General features: G+C 37.0%; 1 protein-coding gene across 1 annotated transcript in view; it reads left to right on the top strand.

Annotated features, from left to right (window-relative positions):
* MALRD1 (MAM and LDL receptor class A domain containing 1) overlaps window positions 1-27211 on the top strand; it is a 600449-nt gene that overhangs the window by 481032 nt on the left and 92206 nt on the right. The window contains exons 34-35 of the mRNA XM_059909182.1: window positions 14110-14373; window positions 23045-23170. Of these exons, the coding sequence (XP_059765165.1) occupies window positions 14110-14373; window positions 23045-23170 (390 nt within the window). The remainder of the gene's footprint in view (window positions 1-14109; window positions 14374-23044; window positions 23171-27211) is intronic.

The following is a 27211-nucleotide window of genomic DNA, read 5'->3' as shown; positions in this document are numbered from 1 at the left end:
ATTTCAACTTATCACTTTAGCTGGACTCTCAACAGTCCTAGATGCACGTTTAGGACCATTGCCTGGCACTACTTTTCTACAACAATCCTCAAATCCTCATCTCTTCCTTGAACTTTCTTCACTCTGCCAATGTTCTTATATCCTTTGAACAGAAAATAGAGCCCATTTATAACGAACTTCCTTAATTTTCTCTTTCCCTCCTCCAAATGTGCCTGTATCTGCAACCAAATTATTTTTGTCACCATTCGTCTCAGGAAAAAACCCTTGAAAAATCCTGCTGAGAAATCTGCTGATAGCCTTATGGAGGTTCTTTTGTATGTGGCAAGTTACTTTGCTCTTGCTGCTTTCAAAATTCTTTCTTTTCTTTGACTCTTAATGATTTAATTATAATGTGTATCTGGCTAGACTTCTTTGAGTTGATCCTGTTTGGGCACTTTTGAGCTTCATGAGTCTGGATTTCTATATCCTTTCCAAGATTTAGCACGTTTTTGGTCATTATTTCTCTAGGTAAACTTTCTGCCTTTTTCTCTTTCTCTCTTGTTCTCTGGAAATCACATGATACAGGATTCAAGCCAGGTCACTAGGCTGCCTCAGGGACCATAGTCAGATTGAAGCCAGCAGGCCTGTTACTGGGAGCACACACTGTGCTCCTCCTGGTTCCTGAGTGAGCAGGAACTGAACCGTGGCAGAACAGGGTTGGACCTGAGTCACAGGACAGCTCCAGGGTCCACAGCCAGGACTGACGTCAGCGGGCCTGCTTCCAGGGGCACAAATGTGTGTAGGCAAGACTAACTCCTGGAATGCAGTAGAGCAGGGCTGGAACTGGGTCATAGGACTGCTGCAGGATCTGCAGTCAAGTCCAAGGTCAGCCGGCCTCTTAATGGGGCACAGACAGGCATGGTTCCTCCCACATCTCTTGGCAGGTTGGGCTGGTTGTAGAACTGTGGCCAAGCATGGCTGTAGCTGAGTCCACTGGGAAATGGGGCTACTTTTGGTCTGTATCCAGGACCACTTTCAGTGAACCTGCCACCAGAGCATGGGCCTCCCTTCTCAAAGCAGCTCTCCTTGGTCTTGGGCTTCACCAGAGTTTCACAACTCCTGCCAGGATCCTAAAGCTCCCACGAAGGCACTTTTGTCCATGGATGACTGCTAGTTTGTTGTTTGGGGTTGGAGGGATATGAGCTAGGGACCTCCTATTCTACCATCTTTCTGATGTCACTCTCCTCACACGGAATTTTTAAAGGTTTTTTTAAGAAGAAAAAGATAGCAATTATATATTTATGCCTCAGAAACGTTTGGTAAAAATGGTCTTTTAAGTGTTAGCACTTAGCAGGGAAAACTTCATTTCCTAGTAATGCTGTATAAAGGAAGCATTATTATCACATAAAATTTAAAACTGATCAAATTTCAATGAAGTTCCCTCCAAATATTCTATTTTTATTGAATGAAAATGCCCAGGATGGGACACAGTTTTCCAATGGAATATAGTTGTAAAAAAATGTGAAAATTCAGATGGTACAGGGCCTTCTACAATGAATATTTGTTGAACAAAGCAAGAGAAAGATTAGAGAAATGTTTCCAGTATTCATCTATGTGTGTCCTTCTTCATTCAGCTCTCAGAGAATGTGAAAAATACTCTACCATCAAAACTATGGAATACTTGCTGCTTCCATCTTTCCTTAATTAGCTCAGTCTCGATTCAAATGAACTAAGCAAGCTAAATTGACTTAGATAATATTCTCCAAATCTATAATAAGACATCCAGATTTTTACATTTAGCATATTACATTTTCTGATGTCCAGATTAACATCCTAAGATTAAAAACAGCATCCTAAGATTAAAAACTCTCAACTTCATTTCAACCTCATATTAGGTTTTTTGGTTGTTTTGACCATTCTCCCCACACATCCCCAATAACATACACTCTCCCATAATATGAAGGGATGTAGAACTACAGCATTTGTCACCATAAGTTACCTGTAGTTTTCTTTCCATTTAGAAGATTGCCCTATAATAGCGACCCCTCCCCTACCCCACAGATCTTTAGTTTCTGCGTTATTACTTCTCTATCCTTCCTTTAATTACTTCAGGTTTCCCAGGGAAACATTTTCTAAATGGAGACATCCTTGATGCAATAAAGCATCTCCAGCAATTCTGAGTCAGCAGAGAAATGCATTTATTTGCATAGAGTCTGGTTTTTTTAACCATGTGAGTTTCCAAGGGTGGAAGGTGTTTTCTATTTTTGTTCTATAATTTGAAACAAGAAGGAACACGTTTTTCTCCCTGGTGAAGAAACATTTTACAGGGCTGGTAGGACATTGCTGCATTTAAAACTATACAAGACATTGTACAGTATTTGAAGTAAGAGTGAGTGAGGAAATGTAGCATACTTGAAGATATGGTGCATATCTACAGAATTTTTTTCAGGAGTCTAATAAGGGGGCAAATACCAGTAGACACAGCTGGAAGGGGAATGATAGGTAGGAAGCAGATTATTTTGGTGTTCTGGGTTGAATAGTGTCCTCCTCCAAATCCATGGCCTTCCCAGGTCCTCAAAATGTGAGCTTATTTGGATGTAAGGTCTTTGCAGATGTAATTAAGATGCGAGTTAAGATGAGGTCATACTGGAGTAGGGTTGGCCCTTAATATAATATGACTGGTGTCATTCTAAGGAGAGGAGAAGGGACACAGCAACAGACACACAGGAAGAACATCATGTGATGAAGGAGGCAGAGATTGAAGTGATGCATCTCTGAGTAAAGGCATGACAAGGATGGCCAGGAAAACCAGAAGCTAAGAGAAAGGAATGGACTGGGTTCTCCCCTAGAGCCTTCAGAGATAGTGTCTCTGTCAGCACCTTGAATTTCAGACTTCTGGCCTATGCAACTGTGAGAGAATAAATGTCTATCATTTTAAGCCATCCAGTTTGTGGTACTTTGTTATGGCAGCCCTAGGAAACTAATACAACTGGGAACACTGATGTCTACTTTATAACCAAGAACTGGGTTCAAATGGTCATTAAAACACTTACTAGCCATTTGACCCCATTTTTCTTATCCATGAAATAATTATCAAGATTTAGGAAATGTGCCTTTCCTGAAAAGAGTTGCAGTAATTTTTTTTTTTTAATTTTTATTGGAGTGTAGTTGATTAACAGTGTTGTGTTAGCTTCAGGTGTACAGCAAAGTGAATCAGTTATACATATACATATATCCACTCTTCTTTTTTTAGGTTCTCTTCCCACACAGACCATTATAGAGTATTGAGTAGAGTTCCCTGTGCTATACAGCAGGTTCTTATTCGTTATCTATTTTATATATAGTAGTGTGTATATGTCAATCCCAATCTCCCAATTTATCCCTCCCCCCACTTATCCCCTGGTAACCATAAGTTTGTTTTCTACATCCATGACTTTACTTCTGTTTTGTGAAGCATTAACTACTTCAGTCAAAAAAAAAAAACCTAAGAATAATTCTGCAACATATTGTCTTCTACTAATTAACATTCCTAATTGAAATGCACTGAGTCTGATGCTCCATTATTTAAATACACAGTAAATAACAAGGGACGCCGCTATGGATTTTAAATCTAAGAAAACTCCAGTTTTAGGAATTAACTTTATGAACAAACTTTCCAACTAGATTTTTTTGTTAAATTGAAAGAAAATGATCTTCAGGAAGTGAATGTAATTCCAAAGAAAAGAAATATTATCCTAGGGCATCCTTTTTTAAATTGACTTGGTAAATATAAAATGACAGCAACTAGCAAGGTGCCAAACAAATAATGAAATTCATAAGGCATTCAAGGGGAATAAGCCGCCACAAGTTCTCCTTGTTTATATTATCACTGCTAAACGACAGTGGCTCTCACATCATTCTGGAATAGAGATTTTCATTCTTGTTTCACATCTCTGAATTTGAGCAGCAAGTATTATTCTGGAGCATTTCCAGGACAGATATATTCTCTTGAATGCAAATTATTTAAAGATGGAGACATTTGTCTGTTTTCATCATCTTCATCATTTATATCATCTTCAGTGATGTATTCTACATGCCTAGAAGAGTCCTGTTATATAGGAGATACTCAGTAAACATGTCCTATGAATAAAGAAATATGTCAAATGAGTAGATGAATAAGTAAAAGTCATCAACTGAATTTATCAACATATGGTACCTCCTTTCACTACCACCAATGAACTCTGCCTCCAGTCTTATTTTCAAACCCTTGTTTGGGAGGTAAGAGAGACAGAGACAGAGACAAAGAGAGACACAGAGAGAATCCAGTAGATTCTGTGTGGCTATATTGAGTGATAGAAAGATGACAACTATACTAAAAATTTGGAGACATGAGTCTAAATCATGACTGTATCACTAAATACTTGTATAATTTTAAGAAACTAATTTAAACTCCTTAGACCATGTTTTGTCATCAGGGACATGATATAGACAATCTCTTAAGTCCCTTTCAGGTCTACCATCTTATGATCACATGGGACTTGGTTTGTAAAAGAGGATCAGGAAGGCAGAAGGAAGGCATAGAGAATGACCTAGAAAAGAAGAGAGTCCAGAGAGAATGAGGAGGGAGTTCAAAGGGATCTAGGGTTATGGCAGAAATGTCATTGCAGGAAGACACAGAAGACTTCTTGCTGCTTGCTGTATTTGTGAACTTGAGTAAGTCTGCCCTTCATTTAGTCAAAGTTGAGAATCTACTGTGTGCTGCCCTGGATTTAGATTGGAAGGACATATGTGCCTATAATATTATCGCCAGCTCTCCAGGAATTTACAAACTAAGGACATATTGGGATAATGATGCATACGTGGAAGCTTAAAATATTATAAAGTGCGTTTGAAACTCTCCAGCTCTAAAACTATAGTTCTAAAATGATTTCATTTGACTTGAAGGCAGCATCAAGTATATGGAAGTAACTTATTGAGCCATCAATGAATATATAGATTTTTTTTTTAATAAATTTATTTATTTATTTTTGGCTGTGTTGGGTCTTTGTTGCTGTGCGCGGGCTTTCTCTGGTTGCGGTGAGCGGGGGCTACTCTTCATTGCGGTGTTCGGGCTTCTCATTGCGGTGGCTTCTCTTGTTGTGGAGCATGGGCTCTAGGTGCGCAGGCTTCAGTAGTTGTGGCGCACGGGCTGTAGAGCGCAGGCTCAGTAGTTGTGACACACAGGCTTAGTTGCTCCGTGGCACGTGGGATATTCCCGGACCAGGGCTCGAACCCGTGTCCCCTGCATTGGCAGATGGATTCTTAACCATTGCGCCACCAGGGAAGCCCCATCAATGAATATTCATGAGAAATATTCAGTGGTGTGTTGGTAGACTAGCTCTCAAGGGGGAAAAAATCCCTGATGTGTAGCATTTCCCTATTTCCTTGGTTAAATACCCCAGCATGGTTAATTTCAGGTTGCCAGTATGACCTCACTGAAGGTGTATTTGAGAAGAAAAGCACACAGTCAGCTTTGGTGAAGCAGTACAACCGGCTGCCATACACACACGTCAGAGGAAGGAGCCTCAGGGTTAATGATGCTCCCTTCCTCCCAGCTGGACAGAGGAGTGAAAACTATGGCTGTGGTCCAGGGCAAAGAATGAGCACATTTACTTCTCATAATGGATGAAGAGTTTGCTAATGAAAACATCTCATAATAAGGATATTTGTACCATTTGTATGAGTTGATATTTTTTTAAAAAGGCTCAAAAACCTCTTGGTTATGAACCATAAAGAGATGTCATCAATTTTTTAGTGCTTTATCTTTTTCTTAATATCCACTTTGAAACCAGAGATTCTGCCTTCTTGTTTCCCCCTCAGTTCCACTTTACAGCTCAAACTCTACTTCAAGGCCTTCTTATTACTCATCGGAATCCCTGTTACGTCTGCATAACAGATTTATCTAATTTACACACACATGTAACTACCGACTTAATCTTCTAGCCCCTACTATAGTGTAAGTTCCAGAATAGTAGACCTTGCATTTTTCTTATTCACCACGATAACAAAAAGAATTTTTTATTGCAAGCAACAGAACCTGACTCGGGCTAACTTAAAGGCAGAAAATAAGTTTATTGAAAGAATATTGGATTGCTCCAAAAATTAAATGTAAAACTAAGAATCTAAGACAGAAAAATAAGTGGGAAGTGAGTAAGACTGAGTAAACCAGAGGTTGAAACTACCTAAGTCCACTGCCTATGAATACTTCCTTCAGAGCTGGGCTGTCTACTTTCCTGCCACCATTATGAGTAATCTCTAATCGTCCCTTTGTCACTCCCTCAAAATTAAAGGAGCTGGTTGGAAGCATACTGTTGACCAAGCCCAAGTCATATGTCTACACTTCAGAGTCTTGTAAGTTACACTTTCATTTCTAATTTCCACATCAGCCACCTCTGGATGACGACCATTCCTCTTCTTTTTTAAAAAATCATAATCGAGCTTGAATATTCTGCAACCATTTGGACCAATTTACAAAGCTGACCAGAAACAATAAATTTTCTATCTATACTCCAATGGTGAGAGATGAAATAAAACTGAGACTAATCAAAATACATAAATTCATACAAGTTATAAAGAAGAAAAATGCTTAGAGGCTCTCAATTGCCTACTGAATATGTTTCTTATCCTTTGTCGCAGCTCCTGTCTTATCTCTCTGATTCTGGTTATGAAATGATCCCTTAAAATAGGACCTCTTGCCTTTCTCTAGTCATGTCCCATATTCTGTCCTCTCATCTCATTGACTTTAATCTTACTGCTCTCAGGCTGGAGATGCCCTGCCCTTTATCTCCTCTTGTGTAAATCCTTTTTTCACTTTCAAGGGCAGAGCAAAAGCCACCTTCTTCATGAATTTATCCTTAATATTCCCAGCAGGAAACCAAACTCTGTTCCAGATTGTTAAGGCCTTAAGTTTGCAGCTCTCCTGTAATATATCTTACATGGTATTTTGTGATATGTGTAGCTTGTTTTCTGTCATTTTCAGTTCCTCTCCATTGAAAAATCTCCATTGTCATTATCTTGTCTTTTAAAGAAAATTTTAGTGAGTATGAGTATCTTTAACTTTAGGTTGATTGATAAAAATATAAATTTGAAATAAGTGTATGATATAGAGTAGATATCCATTTTATATCGGAAGAGATATTATAGCACTGTAGATAAATGATTTAGAACATGGTTTTAATGCATGGGTCATTTTTATAATTTTGATTCAGTTAGTGATTCCTGGGCCTAATTTTTAAACAAATAGTGATGAATGTACAAAAAGCTGAATGAAAATGATTATCAGTCAATCCTGATTCGCTTATCGGCTTATAGAATATTATTAGGTTTTAAATCTATTATTGCAGGTCATGAAGTCCTCCCAGTTTGTCAAATGATGGGATAATTCCCCTTTATTCCTGGAAGGGACATTAGATTAGAAGGAAAAAACACAAGAACTGGAAAATGGCATTAAAAGCTAATACCAAACAGGCTTATGGGAGTAAGATCTAGATTCCCTCTTAACTACATTTGGTGGAGCTTGTCTGTTATACTGTGAGGTGGTTCTTATTGGGTTTCCTGCTGATCTTCAGGCTGGAAGGAATTTTATTGAATTAGGGGGAAGAAATCTAAATGACAACCATGGACAAATCAGTCCCAGTAGGAACCATACTCCATTAGCCTGGGTTTGACAAGTTCCTCATATTGAATGTGAAGATAAACCACAGTTCACTGTCCCAACACTGTCTTAAAGGTGAATGCTTTTATATGAACAATGATGTTTACCACATAATCATATATATTTATGTATCCATAGTATATAAATATACATGTATATTTAAAATAAAATATGGTATGGTGAGTTAGTCATTTCTCTACCGTATAGTCATTTTTGAAAATTATCATAACCTTTGCTGACTCTTTTCTTTTTACTTGGAAATATTCAGCAGGCCAGTGTTTTACCAGACCAAGTGTGTCTGAGGGATTCTGGTTGTTTTTCAATAGCCAAGGTCAATCTGGGCCTGTTTTGTTCTCTTGGGCTATTAAAGTCTACTTCTATTATGGGTTTCCTGATTCCCTGGAACACATATGTTGTTATCTGGAAAACATTCAGACTTTATGAAAACAAGCTTGTTTGTTTGTTGCCTAAGAAATAAAATAAGAAAGTGACACTGCTTCACTAAAAAAATCTGTTTTAAGAAAAGTTTTTTTTTTTCATTGAAAACAAGTGACTTCAACAGAATGACCAGTTTTTCTGATAGCATCTTATTGGCATATGAGAACATTTTACCCAGAAAAGACCAGTTACTCTTTGTGGAAATAGTTGGAAATGGGAAAATAGAAAACAAAAACCAAGTTTCTTGGCTTAACAAAGAGTAAATACATAGGTTTATATGTATGAGTTATCATTTTCACTAATATAAACTTGGTCAAAATAGAAAGCATGAGTTTAGAGAAATAACCAGTTTTTAATAAAAAGGGGTCTAAAGGAATGACAGGCCCATGGTTGGTCTTCTCTGCCCGATGGAGCAGATGATTGATCAATTAAGAGGTCAGTTCAAGTGCTAAAATATCCAGATCTTGCATTTTGCCCTTTCTGCTCTTTCTGATTACAATGTAATTAAGGTAACGTTAGTTGGGTATGCCTCATGTAGGGTTTCATATGGGGCAAGATAACCCAACACACATTAATCATTTTTTTATCTTCTCAATAAATCAATTTTTGTTTATTATTAAGCAATGAACGAACTACTATTTCTAGTAGTTCTTTTTGACTTCAAGTGTATTTTTCCTTTTTTCAATTTTTATTGGAGTATAGTTGATTTACAGTATTGTGTTAGTTTCAGCTATACAGCTGTACATTTTATATTATTTTATTAGAAAGGCAGAAATTAGTCTTAAAATTATGTGGTTTTAAAAATAAAACTAATTCAATCATGTAGAACACTCCAAACTTTAGGTAAAGCTACTTATTCATATTCCTCAGAAGTTAATATTAAGTTAAACATAGTTGTATGTATTTGTCTTTGTGTTTAGTGCCAATGCCCTGTTAACTGGAAGTTATGAGGTATCACAGCCACTTTCTCTAGTTTCTCTTTCATCGAGGCAGTCGAGACAATACAGCTGGGAGATCTCTGAGAGACCACCATGTCTAACTCCTGAGTGGTCTTCTCTACTGCCCACCTCGATATCTCCATCTCAGTACCTGCCTCTCTCTCCTTTGACCTGCCTGAGACATGTAAAACAGGTGTCCCCAAAGTGTACTTGAAATTCGGCAATATTCCCTCACAGACAGATTGCCTAAGACTCTTAGATTTCCTTCAATTGTGTATATTTGTGGTGTGTGATGAAGAGACAGCTTCCCACTCTCCATCTCAAGCCTTCTACACTGAGACAAAGATGTAATCATAGGTGCCAAAACACCCACTCATGATATCTGTAAGTGAAAACCTTCCCACTCACAGGAATGACAACAGCGTTCTCCTTCCTGCCCCATCCCAGCCAGCAAAGAGTACAATACAGTCATAATTGAAATAGTCATGATTTCCTCTGCAATTTTAGGCTTTGTTGGGAGAATGTAGGTGAGGCTGAGTCAGGAGTTTGGTCATTGAATAACCACAGGACAGTGGACCTTAATCTGGTAAGGACAGCGCACTTCACCCTGTGAGGCATTGGGGAACCAGTTTTGAACAGGATTCTTCCTTTGGGAAATGTATTTTGGAAGTAATGTGAAGCAGGAATTAAAAGGGGAATTATTTAATAATATTGGCCCTAAAGTAGAAGTTAAGAGTTTAACATTTGGGGAATTCTTTGACTATTAAATAAAGTTCAGTTAATATGGAATAGAGCTATCAGTGAACAATAGCATTAAATTAGGTCAAGTACATAACCTGGCCCAACATTGCGTATAAAAGAGGCCATACCAGCACAGATATGTCAGACCAGGAAATATAGTGTAGGACCATCTGGAGATGATAAAAGAGGAATGTATCTCTTATTCTCTGGGGTCTCTCTGGGTTCCAGGCCTCATGACAAGAAGGAAATGACCAGCAACTGCTCTAACATTTCATATTTTTGTATATGTTTCCACATTCATGTATGTTTTAGATTATTTGAGGTTATATGAAGGCAGAAAATTCTTCATTTATGCAATTTCAGACATTTGCAGTGGTATCACTATTCATAGTTAGGAAGGAATTCACTATCATTGTGGCAAATATTGATGCTGAGTAACAATGATAACTCTTTGGGGGCCTCTTAATGTGTTCTGCTTCTTCAGCTCTTGATTTTCCCTAGCACGGAAAATATATTCTTGATTTTCTTTCGAGTCTGCAGCCTCTGTGCGTTGGGGGAGAGAGCAAGCGCCATCACAGCTTCATGTTGTAGGTAACCCAACATCCACTGCCCTGTGTCTCTCCTCCGCCCTTTCCATCACTAGTGAAGAGCTTGGGCTAGAATGTAGATTCTGAGGGATATTGGTGCTGAGATTCATACACATACACATTTTATTTTTTAAAACAGTTTTCAGTTCACAGCAAAATTAGGTGTAAATTACAGAGAGTTTGGGTATACCTGCCTCCCCCATAATCAACCTTCCAGCACCATAATGTTATGTTTATTACAGCTGACTAATCAACATTGACACATCCCTGTCATCCAAAGCCCATAGTTTACATTAGCATTCACTCTTGGTATTACAATTTCTATGAGTTTTGACAAATGTATAACGGCATGTCTTAATCTGTTCAGAATGCTGTAACGGAATATCATAGACTTGGATGCCTACAAACAACAAATATTTCTTTCTCATAGTTTTGGAGGCTAGAAAGTCCAAGACGAATATGCTGGCAGATTTGGTGTCTGGTGCAAAACTATTTCCTAAACAGTGCCTTCTTGCTGGGTCCTCACAAAGTGGAAAGGGCAAGAGCCAGTTTTAATAAGAGCACTAATTGCATTCATGAGGGCTCCACTCTCATGACCTAATCAGCTCCCAAAACCCCACCTCCAAATGTCATCACATTGGGAATTATGTCTCAACATACGAAATTTGGGGGGGATGTAAACATTCAGTCTGTGCCATGGCATGTATCCACCATTACAGAGCCATGAAGAAGAGTTTTACAGCTCTAAAAATCCCCCCTTGTTCCTCCCTTCCTTTCTACCATCTCTGGATAACCAACGACCATTTTACAATATCCACTGTTTTGCCTTTTCCAGAATATTATATAGCTGGAGTCAGATAATATGTAGGCTTTTAAGATTGACTGTTTTCACTTAGTAATATGCATTTAAGGTGGTGCTAACCTTTTTCAGGTTATAAAAGAGAACAATTAATATCGTTCATTTTTTATAGAATTATATGAGAAAGACATTAACTGTCTTAATTAGGTAACTCCATGGGTGATACCCAAGAATAAACACGTTAATATTAAAATTTTAGGGAAACCTTCTTAACTTCTCAAAGAGGGTATGCAGTAGAAGGCATTCAATTCGGAAGCTATACATAGTACATCTTCCAAGAGTATTCATTTTATTTGAATTCCTGGAGGCAGTCTTTTATAGTGAAAAAGCTTGAACGTCCTATGTCGTAGAATGTAGAATTTTCATCAGATAAAACAAGAGACTTAAAAGAAATGTTGAGCTTATGGAGAACTACTTCTGGCTAAGGGTCTACCTAGACTCCCTTTACGAGTGCAAGTTCAAATTCCTCTTGCATCAAAAGTATTTCCACGGAAAATTTGAGAAGTGATTCGGCAGTGTGGGGAGGGCGTTTAATTTAAAACAAGATGCATTTTGATGGTGGGATAGTATCTTAGGTTCCCAGGGAAGTGAACTCTGAGGCCCTGATTCCTATGCAAAAGGTTTATTGGAAATTGTCCCAGGAACAACCCCTGTGAAGTGAAGGAAGCAGGACTGGGCAGAGGGAGGGTTGAATGCTGATACAGGTGCCATAGGGGGTCTCACGCTGATGCCGTGGGGAGCTTGGGAGCTGCGTTGGTCCCAAACTGATGCCTAGGGGCTGGACCATCTTCCCCAATTCGCCAACGAAGGGAGCCGATCCTGGGAGGCTGTGTGACTTTAGAGGGAAAATCCTAGAGGTAGACTCAGCTGTGAGCTGTCATCTGGTAACCTCCCAGCAGCTGGGGGCATGAGGGCCTTGATCTTGATAAAAAACTCCAGACAATGCAAGACAGAATCCACTACAGACAATAAAGCCCACCAGGTTTCTTGTAAAGAAGGACCTAGAACAAGTGAGTTTGAATATCTTTTGATATAAATGATTCTAGAATTTAACAGAATTACTGCCTCCAAATAAAAGAGAACTTTATTTTGCATATCTGATGTAAGCAAAAATATAAAGGAACACACACATGCAACTCATTTTGAATAAGGCGAGAAGCTTGTCTTGAAATAGAGAAAATTATTCCCTTGTGTTTTGTCACAAAAGGTTGGTACCTTAGCTTAGCTAAGTAATAGGTGTATTACTAAGGTTGGTTCAAGATTTTCATCACATGCAAAACGTTTATTCAGCCTTTTCAACCTACAGTTGACGTTCAGCCTTGAGGTGAGTATATAAAGATGAAAGTTTAGTCCATAAAATATATGAGAAAAAAACGAAAGTAAGGATGTCTGCCCTGTCTTCAATGTGAGATTAATAAAAACAATGAAGAGAAACTATTTGACCATGGTTAAATAGTTAAATATCAAAAGATATATATAGTTATACATGTAAATTTATAAAAATTGAAATCCAATTTACTTTCTAAGTTTGAATTCAGAATGTTTCCATTGGAACACTGCAATTGCATGCACTGCTATGACTTAGGTAGTTAAATAAGAGTATGACACAAATGTCTCAAAGTCATACATTTATCCCTCTCCCGCTTAAATATGCTTATTTCCATGAACAAAGATTGTCTTAGATACATGACTTTCATCACAGAGTTTGAATTTAAATATATTCTAGATATGTCACCACTACTGAGTGAGTGGTAAAGGAGAGTAACTTTTAAATTTCATTTCTAAAATGAATTCACACCACCATCCTTATGTATAAAACAAATCATTCTTATATTATCCATAAATAATAGTAGTTTTAAAATGTAAAAAACACAAAATAAGGTATTCCTGAACTGGTCCCCACTTCTTTTGATTTTCTTTTCCCTTAAAATACTGATGAGCCCGTCAACATCTGTCCCAGAGACAATATGAAGTATAAGAACTGTTCCACTAATACGAATACTGTTCCACAATACGAAGTATAACAATGTTCCAGCAAATTAGTGCAATCCTGTATGTTCACAGATATCCCCTGACCTCTAGAAACAGCAGCAAGTCAACACTCTTCGCTCATGCTTTAAGTGTTGACTTAAACCATTGCTATGGAATAGTTTCACATGATAAAATCTCATTAAATTTACATCATGTCTTTGGACGCTAAAAATTTATGAGCCTCAGTATCCTCATCTATAAAATGGGTTGGTTGGATGTGAATCACATTATCCTGAGGATTCTCACTAGTGTAATATCTTAGCTTAAACTATGATTGCATCTGCACTTTAGATATGGCTACACATATCTGCACTTTTTAGACCTTTGAAATGTGATCAAGACTCAAGGGCAAAGAGCAGTGTGACAAAACCGTAGCAGACCTCAGGTCTGTGACTCAGTCCTCCCCAGGTTCTCAGGAACCAAATTCCCCTAGCTGAGGCCACTAAGAAACTGTTACTAAACTGTATACTGATATAATGACATAATGCCAATTTACTTAAATTTTTAAATTGTGATTGCAACTTTTCAAAGTGCCTAACTTACTGTATAAAAGTATCTTTACTCCTCAAGGAAAATCTGATGATCAAATTTAAGAGCATGAATCAAAATTTCTTCTTTAATTTGAAAGTGTCATTTTTTCACAGTAATGATGCCCTTTATATAAATGTTTCTGAGGTTAAGATAAGGTGTATTCTCTAATCATGTTGGCCTGTTTTGTTAGAGTTCATATTACTCCTAATAGAAAATTGATTTACTTAAATTAGCTAAATGTTTCATGTTTATGCGAGATGAGAGTATCCTATGTTTCAACACTAGACAGAGAGAGAACTCCCCTAACGTGAAAATGACTGGCTCTCTTTTTAGGTCCTGTCACAATACAGCCGTCACCGTGTGAAGCTGATCAGTTTTCTTGCATCTACACGCTCCAGTGTGTGCCCCTCTCAGGGAAATGTAACGGACAGGAAGACTGCATGGATGGATCTGATGAAATGGATTGTTTCCTCAGCCCCCCTCCTCAGCTCTGCGGTCAAATGAAGTTCCAGTGCTCTGCCAACGAGTGTGTCCCCTCCCTCCTGCTATGTGATGGCGTGCCTGACTGTCGCTTTAATGAAGACGAATCCGGCTGCTGTGAGTTATTTTCATTCACCCAGTGTGCCAGGGGGGAAATGCTGTTTGGAAATGATAGAGAGAGCATGACAGATAAAACAGAGTTCTCTAGAGTGTTACCATGATTGTGTCATCAGTAACATAGTTGTTTGTGTTATATTGCTAAACAAAGCATATTGTCCTTGCTTAGCATTTCTGGGAACATTTTGTTTGTAGTCACACTAATCTCCGTTAAATATGTCTGATTTCCTTTTTTATTTACAACTGGGTCATTCATATAGGGGATGCTCTTATGTATCCATTATCTTTTTAACAAATGTTTGTGGGAATGGATTGAAGACGTGTAATTATAATTTCTTCCCACCCTAAATGTTCATGAAGATGGCTCGAGCAAATGGGCAAATATCCATTGTAGTGGATAGATGTAGCTAGGGGATGGACCTGGGCCTGGGTAGATGTTATGTCATTAGAGTTAATGCAGATGGGGGTCCGCCTGCCAGTGCGGGGGACGCGGGTTCGGGCCCTGGTCCGGGAGGATCCCGCATGCCGCGGAGCAGCTTGGCCCGTGCGCCACGGCTCCGGAGCCTGCGTGCCACAGCTGCTGGGGCCCGTGCGCCTGGAGCCCGTGCTCCACGGCAGCGGGGTTCGCCGCGGTCGGGGGTGGCGGGGGCCGTCGCGCAGCGGCGGGGACCCAGCGCAGCCAAAGATAAATAAATTTAAAAAAAACAAAAAACAGAAAGAGTTAATGCAGAAGTAAATCCGTGGGACATTAGGGTTGACCTTATCCTTATCACTTACTACCTGTACAATCTGCAACATTATTTGAGTCAGTCTTACCATCCATGTAATACCTAACTTACACGGCTGTGAAGATTTGAGAGAATGCATGTAAAATTCCCAGTCCTGCATCCGTCAACTTCTGTCTTTATTATAATTAGCCTATGTCAGATAGGGAAGGAAGAGTGTTAATTAAGTAATTATACAAAGTACACAAATCTTTAAGGTGAGCACATAATCATGGTGGAGTCAAAGCATCACTAACGTTTTATTTAATTACTTGTTTGCTTGGTTTCACATTATATCATACTGTATTTGGGCTGCAATGATAGAGCTCCATAAGCCCTATGTTAGTGGCCACTGTTTGGGGGGGGGGGAGCAGTAAAGTTTGGAAGGTAACTGTAAGAGGGGGATATTGGGAGAAATAGAAGGGTATTTCAGTGCCCTGTTTTGTGTGGGCATCCAGAATTATGATAACTATTGGAAAAGATGTGAAGATGAATAAAGGAAAAGGAAGATGACTTTTGGATTTTTGAAGGTTTTAACCTTAAATCAGTGAATTTCTTTTGCTGGTTTAGGTTTGCAGATTGGCTTTCTATCTCCCTGTTATTTCCTACTTGTATATTCTTTCTATAATAAAGCCGATTTGTGAGGTATTATAATATTTTCTTAGGAGCAAGTCAAACAAATGGAGGTGAATGAGGAAGAGGAAGCCAAGTTACTTATCCCCTGTTCCCATCAAGGCTCTAATGGAATTTGGCTTATAGACATCAGATTAAGTTCAATATAGTCATACGGTATTTGACTTCAAATAACAATGCTATGTAAAGAGAAGCTTAGGAAGGTACTGTATCCTTATACTTTTAGACATATGTTGGAAAATTGGTGTTTGATGGGATAGTAATATACGAAATTCTGCTCCTAAGGAGAAATAAGTCCACATTAGGAATAGATGGCATTGTAAAAGAATTGCTTCTCTCCGTGTCCAAAATATTTATTGAGTTAGGACTCTGTAGGGAAAATTGCATGAAAATAAACCATGGACAAAATGCTAGAGCAAAATTACAGAATAAAAGCATCTGATGGTGACAATTTACCAAACAATTGAAAGCATAACAGTTTTTTCCCCCCCCTCTGGGCTCACCTATTTATTTAGAATGGTATTTTGTAAACTCTCCTTCCTTCCTTCCTTCCTTCATTCATTCACAAATCTTAATTAAGGATGTATTTTATGCCACATGTTGTATTGGACATGGACGATCCAGTTGGACATGACATGGTACAAGCTCAGGTTGTCAGATACATTACATATTAGTGAAGGAGATTAGTGATAGTTGGAATACCATGTGATAAGTTCTGTGACAGAGATAAAAACAGTGTTATTGAATAACATAGGGTACTCCCTAGCTATGGTGCCAGGGAGTCTATAAATTTTAACAAGAAAAATGATTGCAGAGCCAAATTTGGAAAGACAGGTACTCATTAGGCAAGTAGAGATGCTTGATTCCAGTGGAGAATGTTCCAAGAATAGAGAAAAAGTTGTTTGATTGAAACATATTTCATATAACTAGAGTGGAGTTTGTAGTACAGGGACTTTTGCAGAAATAGGTTGGGAGAGATAAGCAGGGACTAGGTCTTGAAGAGTCCACCCCATCATGCCAGGAAGAAGTGTTTAAGTAGTAAATGGAATGGATTGCAGTGAGGACGGGGGACTGGTTAGGAGCTGGTACAGTGGAAATATAAAGGGATTGAGTAGATTAATGGCATGAGGTATGAAGATTATGAATAGATTTAAGAGACATTCAAGTGAAGAGGAGGAGAAAGTAATCGAGAATAGTTTCCAAGTTTCTGATGTGGGCAACAAGACAGCTAATCAGCCATTCCTTGAGCTGGGAAAAATAGGAGGAGAAGGACCTCTTAGGGTAAGAATGCGGCTTCATTTTTAAACATGTTGTTTTTATGGTATCTGTGACACATCCACGTGGAACGTTCAGGATGTGTTTATAAATGGATGTCTGGAGCTCAGGAATGAGCTAAAGGAAGATATAAAAAGATACATAGCTATCAGCATACGATGATTCAAGCTGCAGGTATAGGTGAGATAATGGAGAGCGGGAAAAGGTAAGGTGGCAGACAGAATCCTAAGGAACACCTAAAGGACAGTTAAGAAAAACCAAACATCGAAAGACACGGAGATGTGGTCATAGACATAGGAGGGCAAACAAAAGAGAGTGATGATCTTAAATCAAAGGTAGAAAGAAAGCCTATGTATCAGAGAATATTCAAAGGTTCAAATGTTTCTGAGAGATCATGTAAGATTAGGACTAAAAAATACAGACTGGGAAATAGCAAAAATGGTTGCTGGTGGTCTTGGAGCAAGAACATGCTTAGAGTGATAGGGCAGAATTGTGATGTCAGTCTTTTGTGGAGAAGATGGGAAATGGCAGAGGGAAACAGACTACAGAAAACTTCAAGAAGCTGGCATTTCGAGTGGGATATAGGATAAAATAAGAGGTTTGGTTCTTTGGTTTGTTTGTTTTGTGAGGCTTGCACATGTTTAAATGTTGTAGGAATAGAATTCTGAAAAGTTTGCAATTCTGTGCAGGAAAATCGATAGCAATTGATATTTGAAATCCTTTTATTCTTGCAAAAATACATGTTTAGTGATCAGAATGCTTAAACAAAGCATGTGATGAGTCCAAATTTTAAAATAATTCATATTTAATGTTGTCTTTCCACTGGAAACATGTTTTTTTATAAACTGAAGTGATACTTTTACCAAAAATATTTCCTTTCCCTAAAATAAATGGAAAAATAAGTATGGTTTAATTATATGGGAAAATAATGCAAAACCAGGAGCATTCTTCTCATTGATATTCCTGTTCACCAAGAAGATTTTGATTTCATCAGATGTATCGGTCAATATCCTAGCAAGAAATGGATGGCACGCGGATATTATATAATTTGAGATTGTTTTAATAAAGGGATTATTTATTAGGGAAATAATATGCATAGGGAAACCATAAGGAATAGTAACAGCGGGGCCTTTTATCATCCGTAGAGCAAAGGATGTGAGAGGAGGGATCAGTTGCCTGAATCTAGAGTCAAGGAGAGCTACTTGATAAAAGGCGTGGCATTTGGTTACGGAGCAGCTAACCAGTGGTGATCTCACAGTCTCTTCTCTCTGCATCAACCTCTTGCTGGTGCTACCTATCAACCAAACCCAACCAAAGCTAGAAGGCAAAGAAGCACGTTGATGTACCCTTAGAGTTCAACCTCCCAGGGCTCAGAGCAGGGAGAGAAGATGGAGAATGGCTCAGGAGAGGCACATTATCCATCAATAATAGAGATAACTGGGAAAAACAGTTGGAGAAGTGGATAGTTTTCCTATTGTCTAACTTTATGTTCCAATAGTAGTTGATACGTCTTATCAAGTTGAGTGTCACTTCTGAAGATTGGGAATGGATCATGCTCCTAAGACTTGTGGATCAGCCTTTATCATCAACAGTTTTATTATTGGCCTTTCAATTTGTTAGCTATGATCTCAGCATCCTTTGGTGCTTCTCCATCACACTGTAAAGATCATCCTCTGCATTTGACAGCTTCTAACTAAAGTGTTCCTCAGTTTACTCAACATTAAAATCATAGAGATTAAGTCTTTTTTACAGAGGTATTGGAGAATTAAATGAATTAATATGGTAAAGTGCATAATACAAACATAATAAATTATTATCCTTTCCACTTTAAATTATATTTATAGTTCTATTAAAATTATTTAAGCTGCTAAGATATTTCAATAAGAGTAGTGATTGATTTTAGTTCAGGGATAGAATACATTTCCATCCTGTTCCATGCTAGGTGTGTGTCTGCCTTGAAGGGCTTGTAGCCTTTATTCCCACGGCCAAGATCATAGTTTCTTTGCTGTTAGAAACGTTAATCTGCTACATACATGAGTTTCATTTTAGTAGTAAATGGATACACACCCATAGTCATACGTGCCTTACTTTTGTGTATATTTCTTATGCAGCAACTATAATCTTCAAAAGGGATTTTGCTTTACGGAAGTAACTCCAATGAGCCATTCATGAATTGTTTATCTTTAATGTATCATCTACCTGAGTGAATGAGCTAAAAGCCATAAAATTCTCTGTGTTACTTGGCTTATTTCGATTAGAAAGAGTATGAACCTCTAGGATGATGACAGATTGAAATAAGTATTTTTATAGACATTAAACCATAATGTTTGAAAGAGAATGTGGCAAAAGTAGGTATTGTCCAGGGCAACGTTTTGAAACCTGAGCTTCCTATAAATTTTATTTATAACTGGTTTGGACTAATTTTGGAAAATGTTTTTGTTGTATATGTGTTAATAATGGAGGATAAAAAGAAACTAATGATTCCATTTGCTTTGCTGCGTTCAGTCCTTTGCTGTATAGGTGTCAATAAGTATTAATTGCATACATAATTTATTTTCAACCCACTTTTAAGAGGAAATTAATAAATACTAACTTTAATGTTATACCATTTAAAATGCCACAGAAACTAAGCTTTTAGTTTCAAATTTCATAAAGTGAAAGGCCAATTTTTAACTATCTAAACTAAACTGTCGATAAAAAGGAAAAAGTAAAACTTTCTACAAATGAAACCATTTATTTTCTTATACACTTTTTATGTGTTTCAATGCTGTTTGGGCCATAGTTGAGCATTTATACCGCTTACAAGTTAGAACTCTTCATTGTACAGTCAACTTGAAAATAAACTGTCAGTCACACTGGAAATTAGGTTAAGGAATATGGATTGGATTAGTATTTCTGAGAGAAGAAGGGTCCAAAATAATGCTTTACAAGTAGATGAGTATCTATCATCTTTGTATACAAATTTCAACACATTATATTGTTTAAAACCATAAAACTATTATCTTGTATGGTCCCTCAGCTCCTTTCAATGAAAAACAATGATAAAAAAATATGAATACATACACATACATGGATATACTGAGACATGTATATATTCACACATTCATTTTTTACAAACATCTCTTCATCTTATAGGAGTTGGAAAATTATTCTATTTCTTAGTTTACTTGGTTTGGAATATTATTTATCTTGTTGATGTATTACATATCCTAAAATTATGTCACCCTTTGGAAAAGCTTAAAGGTCATCTATTCTCCTGGCACCTTAGCCATTTCTACAATCCGGTTTCAGCCTCATTTTTTATATTTGTCTGTCCTACCTCTTCACACAGACTCCCCAGTCCAAGGCAAACTGCTTTTACTCACTGTTCCAGTATCAAACTTATTGATTCCCAATCTGTAGACTTGATTCCCACTCTGCTAAATGGCTTTTCTCTGGAAACATTAAAATTTAAAACATACCTCAAGACTCTATTCTTACTTTCACCCTTTACAGACTTCCCTATACTAAAGGAATCTCTTATTTTTATCATACTTATCTATACCAATGCTTTTCTAACTAAGTCTGGCTGTATGACATTTCTCTTATTATTATTTTGAACCATTAATCATTCTTGTATTGTTATCTTGGTTTTGTTGCTGTATATGTTTTGGTTACTGTTTTTAAAAATTTCTCTCCTGCACTCACTAGTGGAAGTGCTAAGCATAATGTCCTACTTATAGTGGCACCTCAATGAAATTTTTTGGTGTGAATTAATGTTCTAGCAGGAAGAATTGCTCAATGAAGAGTAACACTTTAATTTTTCAGATCCAGCGTTTTTAGTCAATGGAAATACATACACTTTTTTTAAAAATTTTTATTGGAGTATAGCTGATTTACAGTGTTCTGTTGGTTTCAGGTGTACAGCAAAGTGAATCAGTTATACATATACATATATCCACTCTTTTTTTAGATTCTTTTCCCATATAGGCCATTATAGAGTATTGAGTAGAGTTCCCTGTGCTATACAGTAGGTTCCTATTAGTTATCTATTTTATATATAGTAGTGTGTATATGTCATCCCAATCTCCCAGTTTATCCCTCCCCCTCCTTATCCTCTGGTAACCATAAGTTTGTTTTCTATATCTGTGACTCTACTTCTGTTTTGTAAATAAGTTCATTTATATCCTTTTTTAAGATTCCACATATAAGCGATATCATATGATATTTGGCTTTCTGTGTCTGACCTACTTCACTCAGTATGACAATCTCTAGGTCCATCTATGTTGCTGCAAATGGCATTATTTTGTTCCTTTTATGGCTGAGTAATATTCCACTGTATATATGTACCACATCTTTATCCATTCCTCTGTTGATGGACATTTAGCTTGCTTTCATGTCCTGGGTATTATAAATAGTGCTGCAATATACATTGGGGTGCCTTAAAAAACATTTTTATGTTCCACTTGACAATAAATTTTGATAGGCAGTTCTCAAACTGAACTTTGTCAGTAACCTATGATAACTCAAATAAACAACTCCTTCCAGCCCATAAATATACTTAAAAAAAAGAAAAATTTGTGACATAACTGACAAAATCTGTGCAAGACCCATGCATGGGGATATTTACTCCTGAGTCTTCTAAACTATCAATTTAGCTTGAGACATTTGAACTTAATTGTCTTTATTCTAGTAGAAGTAACTTTCCAGATCAATCCTTTTTAAATTTTTGGCAATAGGTTTGGGTTAAAATATTCAAATAAGATATTGTATATGAAACCATTAAGTACATCAGAGAGAAGCAGAACTATTCTTGTTGAACTTGGGGTAAGTGCCAGAAAGCCCTGGCTCTTCACTGCTGCCTTCCACATATCTCTGCAGAACCCCAGGGCTCAAAGAAACAGGAATAGAAATGCAGCTTAGATCAGTATCATTATTATTTAGTGCTTTTGAAATCGATCCAGAAATCCTGACAAGATGGTGCAGTAGGTTCATTCTTTGACACTTTCCCTCTACTCCAAACACATAACAATGCTAGATAGAAGAAATGACCCTAAAAAGGCTCAGGGACATGATTAATATAGGGCTGGAACAAAACTGGAATAGAACCAGGCTTGCTGGTTTGCAGGTTCTGAAGCAAACAGGAGACTGGAGATGCATGATGGTGGCCTGGAATGAAGGGTTCTGGTTTAGCCCTAACTCGTAAAAGGAGTGTAGAACAGTCCACTGCCTTACAGGAAGTTGTAATCCTGAAGAGACTAGAGAGCAAGAGGGAGGAACACAAGAAAACAGTTACAGGACTAAGAGTAGCATCCAAGGGAGGTCAAGTACGTTGCAGAACTAGATTGCCATTGAACTGTCAGTATCATTGATGGGTTCATTGATAAGGACAATTTTCTAAAACAACCAAAGTGCTATGCACAAGACGTATGCTTGTCCCTTGAAATCAAGCCAGCAAGAGACTCTGAAATTAGTAAAATACCTACATCATGCATTGACAATGCTATAAAGGCACATACTCATATTACCTTGGGCTACAGTGATCTACATCACTACCCAGATCTAACAGATACCCAGTGACTACCCATGACTTATAACCCAATTGGAAAAGGATGAACATTCAAACAAATTACAGTCTCTGTTAGTTCAGTTGCACGTAATATAGAGATGTTAGGGGAGCAACAGAAGTACGAAGAGATCTGCCTTGATATTAAAGTTGACTCTAGTCTAAAATCAGTTTGGACTATATAGTACACACAATGCATTTTATACACACATACATGAATAATACTACATAATGCACAACTGGGAGATGATTCTATTGACAAACATTTTGTGAAGAAATTTTTAACTTAATAAATTTCAATTTAATAAATTGAAGTTTTCTTCACCAAGAGCTCTAATACATAGTTTAAATGTAGAGCTAGAAAAATGAGGGGTAAAACAATAAACTGTCTTATTATTTTATTAGAAGAAATTTGTTTTTTAAAAACAGTGATAATTATTGTTCTTTTTTTCAGCCAATGAAAACTGTTCTGATGGAGCTTTGATGTGTGCCTCTTCTAACAGCTGTATCCCAGTACACAAGCGCTGTGATGGTTTTGCCGACTGCATGGATTTCCAACCTGATGAGTCCAGCTGCTTAGGTACTGTATATCCATTAAAATTCTTTGTAATATAAGCCAATAACTTAACCTGCCCACAATAAAAATATTAAAACTTGAAATTCTAAATAATATCAAGCATGGAATAATTGAATTACTGTTATTGGTTTGGGGTGAGGAAGAATGTTAACATTAATTTGCTACATTTATAAAAAATGTACAAGTATATAATATAATGAATTCATGTATACTGTACATAAACCATGCTCATGAAATAAAAATCAAACCATTTTAATTTAATATAATATAACTTAACATCATTAGCATTTAATAATCTCTTCTATGCAAATTGCTGGTTTCTATAATAGGGAAACCCCTACATGATCTAATATGTTATTAATTTTTTTAAATTGTAATTTTTTCTCACTTCTTCATAAGAGCTCCCTATTTGCATGATCTAGTCATGCTTAAAAGTCAATTTATTTAACTTCAGACTAACTTTTAAACATTTTTCTTTCTTCTGACCGTAGAACATTTATAAGATCTGATAATGTGTTTTTGTGATTATACTTTTATCAAAACTGCTTTAATAGTCTCAATTTATTATAGTCCATTGTTAACATCTCTCCTGAGTAATTGAATTTTTATTTCATGCAGGAGATATATAAAATAAAAGATAGTTAGGGGCAATGTAAACATCACAACTAAACAATAATATAAATTGGTGATAAAAGATGTATTCAGTCATATTTTCTAAAAAAATTAGGGATATTTCATATCAAAACTAGGAAAGAATATATTTTTTGTATCTTTCAAGATAGAAGAATGTTATAAGTGACAAAAGCATGATAATTCAAATAAAATCATAGTGCAAAAAATATCTTTTTTTTTTATGCTACTAAAAATGAGTACTTGTGCAGCACTGAATTTTATGAGTACAAGGGGAAATCAAGAAGTGCACAAATCTGATTCCATAAAGTATGTGAAGATGAATCTCTTTGGCATTACTTCTCTACTATGCATGCTTATACATCAGATTAGATACCAGAAAGGAATTCTGTTACTCTCTTCAGAGAGTAAGAAAGATATTAATGAGATAATTCCATTATTTGAAACTATTAAGACACAGCACTTATGTCCAGTACCCAAATGTATTTACATAAAAATGAGATTTTCTTCAGGATAGACCTATATGAGAACAAATGTATTAGAACATATTACGGTTCATTGTCTGCTTTGACATGTTCTATATTTAAAAATACGAAGAAACAGAAAACAGAAGACCTGTCATTCATCCTGCGTGATAGACAACCTGTAGTTAATAATATAGAACACATTTTTGTTGTCCATCATTTCTGTCACTCACCAATTCATTTAGTTCATTTACAAAGTATAGGTCATATTGCCACAGCTATTGGGTTAAAATGAAATAAAGAACTAGTGAAACAGTTCTCAGAAATAAGATCCATATTACATTATGCATTCTCTTATTTATATTTTCTATGCTTTTTAGTTTGTCAATCAAATATGATAAAGTCACTGTTTTTAAGAAAGCCTTTAAGTCTCATCCATGCTGTGCCCAGGCACATTCCACCTTCCTCTCTCTTTTCAAGCATCATATTCTTTTAAGGTCAGCATTTCATAGACATTTATGAGGCCAGTCCTTATAGCATCCAGTAATTCTCCCAGTGGTCACACAACAGATGGTGAGCATCTGGTCTCTCCTCACCTCAAGGTTTAAGTCATTAACAAAAACATCAAGCTCAGGCGTTGCATGAGTGTTGCAGGTTAAGTATATTTCAATGAGTCCTATCTATTCCCAAATTACATTAAAAAGGCATATTATTTGCAACTTTTGGTTGCTTAGGCAACAGAAAACTATTGAACAGGATACATCCGAGTTCATGTAAATTGAAAGTCTTTTTCCAGTCATTTGCAGTAGTAGAGGTTAATAAAGGTTATGTTAAGGTGATACTATAATTATGATAATCACCTATTTGAAGGAGAATTAGGGAAAGGCACTAAAAATATACAATTATAGGATGAGATATTATTAACTTAATATATGAATAATAACAATATAGCTTAACAATGTTTCAGAAGATTTTTGTTTTCTTTTTTAAACAGTGTCAGTTTTAAATTTATTTATTTTTATTTATTTATGGCTGTGTTGAGTCTTTGTTTCTGTGCGAGGGCTTTCTCTAGTTGCGGCGAGCGGGGGCCACTCTTCATCGCAGTGCGCGGGCCTCTCACTATCGCGGCCTCTCTTGTTGCGGAGCACAGGCTGCAGACGCGCAGGCTCAGCAGTTGTGGCTCACGGGCCTAGTTGCTCCGCGGCATGTGGGATCTTCCCAGACCAGGGCTCGAGCCCGTGTCCCCTGCATTGGCAGGCGGATTCTCAACCACTGTGCCACCAGGGAAGCCCCAGAAGTTTTTGAAAACCAAACCAAAACATAACACAAAACTTCTCATACAAGTACTGTGAAGCTACTTCAAGTTTCTGAAATATGGTTAATCCCTCCTGCAGTCCTTGTGCTGGGATTTCAAGATAAAGAAATAGTCCGTGCCCACGAGGAATTTGGTTTGCTTCACAAGCTTCTGGTGAACTCTTGTAATCCTTAGAGCTCCTGAAACGACATGCAGTTTATTGTGTATATATATATATTTAATCCATGACAATGCATAAATACCATACAATTCAAAGGGGTTCTTGATCCCATAATATCAAGAAACACAAGGGGTGATAGAAATTCTGAACTGAATAATTATTTGACATTTTTATACTAACAGGCTTTAAAATTAGAGGACCAGAATTTAGTTGAATATCTGGTGTTCCCTTGCTATTAACTTGAGCAAATTATATTATTGACCAGTTTCTTCCTCTGTTTAAAAAAAAAAAAAAAAGGGTAAGTATGGGATATACCACATAATGTTGTGAGGAATAAATGAAGTAACACCAGTAAAACTCTTGGGACAGTCTCTGACATAGAGCAAGTCTTCAGTAAACAGTAGTGGTGATGGTGATCATGATGATAGAAGAGGGAAAATAAAAGAAAGAGAAGAATTTGGAGAGAGAGCAGTGGTAATAGAAATTAGGTTTCATGGCAAGCTCAAAGGACCTCCAAATATAGAGAGATGGATGAGAACAATCATTTAATACTTTATGCATACCATTCACTAGTGTAAAATTGTTATAAATAAATTTAATTTTATCCTCCCAACAGTCCTATAAAAAAGGTCACCCTCACTTTAAACATGATGAACATTATACCTAAAATACCTAGCCCAACGACAACACATAACTCATTAACTAAACCGAGTATCACAGGGGGAAAAACCAGGACTCACATGATTATCAGTCTTCCCAACAGTCCAACATGGAATAGCCATCACTTCCCTAGTCTCCATGCAATCTAGAAGGAAAAAAAATAAAATATATACGTTTGTGTATGTGCCTAACTGCAAATTATTTAGATTTAAGCTTAAAAGTTACTTTTGTTTTTATACTGATCACTTGTCCAGCTTATATGTGTTTTTCTGCTCATCCAAAGTAACACACCAGAGTGGGATTGAATGTGAATCCTTTACAGAATGATATTTCCACGTAGTTTACTGTGAGTCCTATTGGCTTCCAGACACATGGTCATAATAACCAATTCAAGAGGGTACAAGGCAGTGAGACAATAATAGTGCTAATTCTAATATTACACTTATGGATTTCTAGGTCCCAACTATTATCTACTGAAAATATTTAATCTCTTCATTATTAGCTAGTGTACCCATGTCTTTCCCCATTTCATCTGCTCTCTGCTGTAAATTGTTTTGAGTAAATTAAAGATGAAAATACTTGTACTGTGTCTTTCCATCTTCTGGATAAAGAACCTGGGTCTAAGGCAGAAACTTAGAAAAACTTCTCGCAGAGATAATCTACAAATCTTCTGTCCACCCACACACCAGGATTCACTCTTTATTGCAGCCAATGCCTGTGTTCTTTCCACTGTGCTCCACTATCTCGTGCAAGAAAATACATATTTAGATTCCCACAGAATCATTCTGATGTAAAGCAAGCATCAAAGCAAATTT

Source organism: Balaenoptera ricei, chromosome 2 (assembly GCF_028023285.1).
Source record: "Balaenoptera ricei isolate mBalRic1 chromosome 2, mBalRic1.hap2, whole genome shotgun sequence".
Taxonomy (NCBI): domain Eukaryota; kingdom Metazoa; phylum Chordata; class Mammalia; order Artiodactyla; family Balaenopteridae; genus Balaenoptera; species Balaenoptera ricei.
Note: the sequence above shows the minus strand (reverse complement) of the source record. Positions and strands in the feature narration are given on the sequence as shown.